At 30.0% G+C, this 8,358-nt stretch overlaps 1 protein-coding gene across 1 annotated transcript; it reads right to left on the bottom strand.

The window, feature by feature from the left end:
• Positions 1 to 1,214: 1,214 nt before the first annotated feature.
• On the bottom strand, positions 1,215 to 3,022 carry LOC114419971 (V-type proton ATPase 16 kDa proteolipid subunit-like). The gene is made up of 2 exons (XM_028385804.1): positions 2,528 to 3,022; positions 1,215 to 1,619 (listed from the first exon to the last, which is right to left on the bottom strand). The coding sequence occupies exons 1-2, from the start codon at positions 2,887 to 2,889 to the stop codon at positions 1,487 to 1,489; spliced, it is 495 nt and encodes a 164-aa protein (XP_028241605.1). The 5' UTR covers positions 2,890 to 3,022; the 3' UTR covers positions 1,215 to 1,486.
• Positions 3,023 to 8,358: the final 5,336 nt, after the last annotated feature.

The raw sequence follows: 8,358 nt of genomic DNA, 5'->3' as shown, positions 1-8,358 counted from the left end.
TATATATATATATATATATATATATAGACACACGCACACACAAGTGCTTACATAATAACTACCTATTCAATAAACGCTTAATTAAATTGTTTACCAAAATAGATCTTAGTTCAATCAATTAAAATTTGCCGGGTATAATAGTACAACTAGATGTGGGTATATAATTGACAAAAAAAAATGTGGGTATAAGGACTGCAGTATGAAAACTAGCCCGTTTAATTCACGGCTCGTGTAGGCCTACACCCAGTGAGAGTTAGCCCATAATACAAATTGACTTGCTTAATTCACACGATTCAGATTTTGTTTAGTTCACAGACTAACCCATTTAGTCCACATATTTGAAATAAATAGCTAAAATAATTGGTAATTAATTCCAAAATTTATATTTGATATGTAGTTATTATTTAGTTGAAACTAGAGGCTTTGATGTTTGTTATTTTTCATTTATTTTGATTTTTTTTTCATATTTTTGTTTAATCCAACAAAATAGTCCTCCAATGCAGTCCCATCAGAAGAAGGCTAGTACAAAATAGCCATTGTACTTACTCATTTATTTTGCAAATGACCCATTTATTTGTTAATATATGTGGACCAAATTAACTTAAAGAGTTGATACAGTTATATAAGACTTCGTTATGTTCACACGTAAAAAACACAATCTATTTAACGGAAAAAAATTGTTTAATTTTCATAGTATTTCCCTTGGACTAACAATAATTACACACCACTTTTAATGCAGTGAATTGAGATACAACTCTAGTGTTCGACCTAGGATATAAAAAAAACTATGTAGATCAAGTTGACCCATGAACCTAACCATCATTGAATCTCATTAAGTTTCTTATTTTAAAATGTCATTCTATTTTATATTTTACTCGGTTAGTTCAAGTTAAATTAGTTGAACATTTTGATACTCCCAATCAAACCCAAACAATTTTATTTATTTTTTATTTCTATCCCGAACCAACCTAATCCGGGATCACCCCTAAATGTATTTTTTCCGTAACAAGCAACCCTTATACACAACGATACAAACAGCATCATTATTTATAGCTTTACCCATTACTTACACGAATTATTAAGTCACTCTTGGGTAAGAAATTATCCATTATGTTGAAAATCGTCATAAAAGAAATCAGATAGCCATTTTACATCTCAATACGACCATAAAAAGAGGTCTTGAGGTTGTGGCTTGTGGGGAGAAGGCCGAAGTGTTGAATGGTATACGACACAATACTAAATGCTATTGAAATAAACACAAACATGCTTTATTACATAGATCTCTAATCTAGTTTGGACTCAACATAATTAAATACAATAAATGGAAAGAAATCGTTTGAGACGCTTTATTTCAGGACAACCTCAATTTTATCATAAGACGAATGCAGAGCATCACAAAGCTAAACTCTTAACAGGACCTGGTCCCCGGCGACATTCACCATCCAATCCGTGGTTCAGTGCGCTACAAGCAACAGGAAATTTTATACTAATCAGCTCTGGATTGGCCAGCACGGGAAGAGAGGATGATGCCAACAATGAGTCCATACAATGCCAACGCCTCAGCAAAGATGAGAATGAGAATCATCCCAACAAAAAGCTTTGGCTGTTGGGCATTTGCTCTACAAAAAACAGTCCAATTTCAGCAGGTCATATTCAATAACTAAAATCGAGATTAAACACATTTATCCAGTAAGAGTTGAGCAATCTCTCAGTTAAAAAAGCATCCAAATATTGAAAGCAGTAGCGATACCACACCATTAGATAATTATGGGACTTTCAATTCAATCAATAGACAAATATTAATTAATATCCTACATGCTGCCAAAGAGGTTAGTCAGGTCATAATAGCTGTATCTTCATCGTAGAATAAATTGAAAATCAATTCTACCTATAAATGTTTTGGAACAGAAACATGATTTTGCTGTAAAAAATTGTTTATCTGTTGTTAAAAGTGATTTTGCTCTAAAAATCATGTTAGACTAGAAGCAAAAAACTATAGTTGAAAAGATAACCGGGTTAAATTATTTTCATATAAGTTGTAAGCTGTTTTCGCAGGTAGAAAGCAACATATGAACAAATCACAAGCCATTTTTATAAGTTCTCTCAAACACTAAACAAATGCCGAATATCACTTCACCTCAAACTCACACTTAACCAAAATCAAGTTTGAAACCATTCAATTCATCAAAGCACAAATTACAACTAGGCATAAATCAGCACCAACGCAATACATGAAGCACCTAGCACGAGCAACCAAAACATTATGTCACTATACTTACTCAGCCAAATTCTACAATACAAACGCATATTAATGAATCAATAAAGCAGTAGTAGTACAAATTGCCACAGAAGATCACCGATCATTGAAATTCAAAATCAGGAACCAGTACAAAACACACAGAACAGTCAAAGTGTACTAAGTGAATGTGGCCTTGAACCAAATACCAAACCATATGCAAGAAAATAATTATAACTACACGCATCTTTTTCGAAAGAAAAAGAGAGAGTAGAAAAGGAGTGAGAATACCTAACACCGGCGTCGCCAACAATGCCAATGGCCATGCCAGCGGAGAGGCCAGCAAGACCGCAAGAGAGGCCGGAGGAGAGGTGAGCGTAGCCGTCGAAGAGGTAATAGGATTTGGCTTTAGGGTTAATGCCGGTGCTGATGATGACGGCGATGATCAAGCCGTAGATTCCCAACACTCCGGCCATAACAACCGGAACGATGGATTTCATGACCAGCTCCGGTCTCATGACGCCCATCGAAGCAACGCCGACACCGCTCTTGGCCGTGCCGTACGCCGCTCCCATACAGGAGAATACTAAGGCGGCCGCCGCGCCCAGGAAGCCGAAGAACGGAGCAGTTTCATCGCCGCTGAAACCAGCCATTTTGCTTTCTGAAAATGAGAGTCAGATCTATTCTATTATTTGCTTTTGCCTCTTCCGTCTCTTCTATTCTTTCTTCCCTGAGCCAAGGGAAGTTTCTTCAATGGACCCGCCAAGTATGCCACGGCACAGACATAATTATTTCATTTTTGGATTGATACTGCTCATTCTCTTATCTATCAATAATAATAATAAATAAGTTGTTGTAATTTTTTAGGATAAAAAAATCAATAATAATAATAAAAGAATAAGTAGAGACTTCTCAGATGAAGTAATTATTTTTGTTTAAAAATACAAAGAACAGAATATGATTATTATATTTTTAATAAATTAGTAAAATTATAAAATTAGGTATTTTTATTCTTAATCGTCTTTCTTTTTCTTTTTTACAGTAAGAATATTACTTAGTTAATATAAGTTTATCCCTTTTGATCCAAAATGATTGGTTTTTCTTTTTTTATATATAAAAAAACTAGCAAAAAATGATTGGTAAAATAGATTTAAGTCTCTTCCGACTTTCTTAACTATCTATGAATGCATGATAAAATGATTGTTTTTATTGAGAAATAGAAGGAGAAAAAAACTACTATTGTATCTTATGTAAACTTAATTAGATCTAAAGCAATTAGTTAGTAATAGTTGAGTCCTTCAAACATTTTTACTACTTACTTATAAAGAGGAAAATCTTGCAGAAATTTCCTCTTTTTTATAATTATTATTATTTTGTTATAATATTGAGGTTACATTTTACTATAAGTATTTATATGTGAGCTTGGAGTCCTGATATTATTACGCACGTCTCCCATTTAAGCGATTTACATTTACTTATTAATTGAACTACTAACCTCTTACGTTGCTCAATGATTTAAAATTGTTGGTTTAAATATTGACACCTAAATTAAAAGATAATTTAAGTAACAACAAAAATAAGCCTTTTCTATACCATCCACTCTCTTCAAACTTTTTTAATGTGTTTTATTATAATAAATTTGATCTAAAGTATATTTTTTGTTCTTTGTTAATCTAATTAATAGCATTGGCCTAATTCCGAAATCTCCTTTCTAGAATGTTAAAATTCCAATCCTAAAAATTCTTTTCCAGGATGTAAAAAAAAAATCACTACTTTAAAAGGGATTTTTGTGGAATTATGTTATCCTTTTCTGGAATAGTGAAATCCTAATTCCGTAAACATCTTTTTGAAATGTTAAATTCATTTTACTATTTCGAAAAGGAGTTTATCAAATGAGAAAAAAGATGGTATACTAACAATATAAAAAGTTATATACAATTATTCACTTATAATTATTATGTATGATAAATTTATTAACTTTTAAAATAATTAATTTAAATAATTTAAATGATAATTTATAATTATTTTACGTTATTAATAAATAAACATTAAACTCTTATTAAAATTTATCATGTTTTACCCCTCCCCGACTCCATGTGTGCTTTTCCTATTAATGGACTGAGTGGATGTCTTTGGGGATTCAAATAAAGCAAATAGGAGGAGGGGTGATAGGGTATTGGGTCGGGCTAGTGGGTTTGGTTGGTTGGGTTGTGAAAGGTGGTGGTTCTTGTGCAAAGATTTGGTCAGAGTGAGGTGGTGGCACCACATTGGACGCAGTGGGTGGTTACTGGGTGGTGGATTTGGTGGTGTTGAGGTTAGTTGGTGGCGGCGGCTATGGAAAATGTTGGCTTGGAGGAGGAGGAAAGGGAAGGGATGGACATATTTGTCCATTCATGTTTTTAGTGGGGTGCAAGAAGTAATTGCCAAGAATTTGTGGCTCAGTACACCAAAAAAAATTGAGGTCCGGTTTGAATTTTGGGCATCTATTCTCCGCAAAACAATAATGCTAAGAGGAAACCGGATTGGGCTTAAGTGTAAAAAAATAGCCTTGCTGTCTACCAAAAGAGAGCATTTCAATCTTAGTTATGGAATTGAGAAATACTACTAACACTTTTCAACATACTTTTTTAACACACGATACGTTATCTTATTAGGAAAAATTTATTAAAAATTATTAAATTTTGTGAGTTCTCCCACATTTTATTTAATAAAATTATTTTATGATTCTATAATTTTTAATAAATTTTATTTAATAATAATAAAATATTAAAATGAGTTTGAGAATGTGTTACCAACACTTCTCAAATTTAATTTTTTGACCCATAATGGAATGTGTCGATAATACTTTCTTGGTCCATGTTTGTTAGTTTTGGTATTTACCAATTGTTACATAAGAGCTTGTATGAATGTTTCGGGCTTTACGATTTTCATTACATGGAGGCAATTATTAAATATATCTTATTTTTTGTTATTAAATTTATTTAAATATTCTCCTCCCTTATCTCCTTTCTCCTTAATCTTTTACTCACTTTTCTCGTGGAGATGCGAAGTTCCAATTATCTGCCATTAGCTAGGTGCAAATCAATTCTGCTTATCAGTTGTGAATATAATTAAAGAATACAAATATAGCACAAAAAAATCACCACTGCTACGAACTTATAACAATAAGTAGTAGGAAAAGCAAATAAACTGTGACCAGTATTTTTTTTTTTTTTTTGTGAATTAAGGTTTAAGTTCAAGATAAAAACTATCATAAAAACAAAGGAAAATTAACGTTATAAGCTAAAAGAGAATATATTACATTTAAGCGAGTAGTAATTAATTTACAAGATGAGATACTTGATATTTAACAAAATTAAAAAAATGGATCTAATTTAAATTATTTTTAATTATAACATAGAATCAATTTAAGTTATATCACACAATATGGGTATCTCCCTTAAAACGCAGTTAAGTATCCTTCAATTTTCGGTAACTTTCTAGACTCCCCCTTTTTTTTTTACTCACTTTCATGTACTTCAAGTCTTCAACTGAGAAAAAGGAAAAGAAAAAGGAGGAGGTGTCGGGAGGGACGGGGTGTTGAGGTTATCTTGGTGAATGACATGTAATATTATGACTGATATGAGTTCAATAATAAGAATTAATAATAATAACAACCACTCAAGGACTGTCAACAACTAACCAAATAAACTATAGACACAATGCGTTAGAATGTTTAACACATAATGCAGGTTGATTTAGGTAATGGGATGAACAATTGAACATTAAACTCTTGCTTTCATCATTAATTTTGTTCTTTTGGACCACGCTTCATCATTGAATTTATCTAATTAAACATGTTTAACGATCAAATTAATCGTTTACAACACCTTAGGTTAAATAAAATAATAAATTTTCTTCAAAAAGATCAAAATTGTTATCATTGGCCAAGTTTTAATAATGTCTATTGGAATTTAGAAGTGTTGCCACATTTTCCGGACCTTCACATTGAAGAAACAGTTTTGGCCACACGTTCATTTCAGATATGGGTCCTCAAATATGCATGATAAAAGTCCAATGAAACCATCACTGAAATAATTATAAGAGGCATTGGCACTTTGATATGGAGTTGTAATTATTCTCAAGGCCTTCGTATCTCTTTCTTGAACTGTCCAATTTCCGTAGCAAATTGTAAATTTTAATTCGCATTCATACTAATGCCTCATCATTCACAATTCTTTTAGAGCATGGATTTTTTCTTGCATTCCATCTTATTGTCTGAGAAGAAGTTTTATATGTAGACCTATTATGATTTGCACACGGATTGTTTGACTTAAATTTCAATGTGCCATCATTGTTATTTTGTCTTTGCCATCACCAAAAAGATGTTAAACTAAAAGCATTGGCCATTTAGCTAAATGAAAATTTCATGGTAAAATTGCAGCTTACAACTACCAAAGCAACTGTAGCTGGGTAATAAAGATCAAGACGTTAGAGTGTGTTTGGTACGTATGGGAACAGTAAGATTATCATTGGAACCGTTAAAGAAAAGTGGAACTTAATGTATGCTTGTCCTGTAATTAATAAAAAGCGAGGAGTAAAACAAAGGGATCCTCATTGGTATTCCATCTTTTATATATTCTACTTACATCATTTTTAAGTAGATCTCTTTTAATAAATATTTTATAATAGGTATAATCAAACTCTTAACTACATGATTAAAAAATAAAGTTATTTGTTAACTATGTCATATTATATTAGTATTTCATATATTCTTTAATTGAGATGGGAATGTTTGCCTAAAACAAATTGAGATGCAAAATGTTATGATAAAATTGTTTATGTTTGTAATGAATAATATATATATATATATATATATATATATATATATATATATATATATATATATATATATATATAATCAAACTTGTTTGATGTTATATTAATTATAAGATTGATTTGGTGATAAAAGAAGAAAAGAAAGGAGGAAAGATAGTGGAAACCATTTTATCCATCAACAAAATAATACTAATTAGTAATTAATATTTGTTAATAAAAAAATAGATGGGAATTTGGCTTCACTAAATTGAGTAAGAATAAATTAAAGTAAGTAATTTCAATTATTGGTAAAATAAATTAATGATTAATACCCATTTCATGAATGATTTTTACAAGATTTGACTATTTTTTTTAAAATAAATTATTTTAAAAGATTAAATAAATAATTGTAGACACTAATAAAAAAATTAATAGTTAATATTATGTGTATATATGTCTAATAATGTAAATCTTGAATGAGTTAAAATATTTATATGATAAAAAATTGAAGTTATTTATTTTTATCTTTACTTATTATAGAAAAGCTAAATCTATATAGATAATGTTAATTAATAATTTTCTTATCAACAACTAGCATTATTAACTTTACTTTCTAAAATGACTAATCTCATCCAAATCCGTTAAATAATAGCATATATTAAAATTAAATGACTTAAGAATGTTTTTAATCTCTGTAAAATAAATAAATTTTGATTTTAATCCTTATAAATATATTGTTTAGTTTTCATTCATAAAAAAGTTAAAATTTTATTTTTATCCTTTTTAAAAAAAATATTTTGGTTCCAATTGTTATGCAACACTATTATTTTATCGGCTTACGTGTACGCAAGTACGTTTCACAGAAGGTCAATTGACCATCTCATCTAATACGAAGTTTTTAAAACATTTTGATTTTCTTTAACGGTGGGGTATGTCCCGTTTATTATTGTATCATTTTAGGTTTAATATAATTTACATTTTTTCCAAAAAAATCTTCAAAACATTTCTAGATCCTTAATATAAATATTATTTATCTATCTTAACTTATACTTACAATTGTCTTTTAAATACCCAATCAAATACTCTACTGGTACTTACAATTTAATTATCTCTTTACTAACTTGCACTCATACGTCATTGGAGTTTCAAGCATTTAGTTAATGTTTAGTTCGTGAATCATGATTCCTATCCAGAACCTTTTATTAGTTTTATTTATAAATTACTCCCGACATTAAAATAAGGATAATTAGAAAATAGTCATGCTCATATTTAATATTAAAATACGTAATCTATAGTATTATACTATTAATAAAGATTTTTTTTTG

Source organism: Glycine soja, chromosome 1, assembly GCF_004193775.1.
Source record: "Glycine soja cultivar W05 chromosome 1, ASM419377v2, whole genome shotgun sequence".
In the NCBI taxonomy this organism is placed as follows: Eukaryota; Viridiplantae; Streptophyta; class Magnoliopsida; order Fabales; family Fabaceae; genus Glycine; species Glycine soja.
Note: the sequence above shows the minus strand (reverse complement) of the source record. Positions and strands in the feature narration are given on the sequence as shown.

Coding starts and splice junctions, on each gene's coding strand:
- LOC114419971 (XM_028385804.1), bottom strand. CDS start 2,889: ATGGCTGGTTTCAGCGGCGATGAAACTGCTCCGTTCTTCGGCTTCCTG. Junction 1,620..2,527: donor GTTGGCGACGCCGGTGTTAG/GTATTCTCACTC, acceptor TGTTTTTTGTAG/AGCAAATGCCCAACAGCCAA.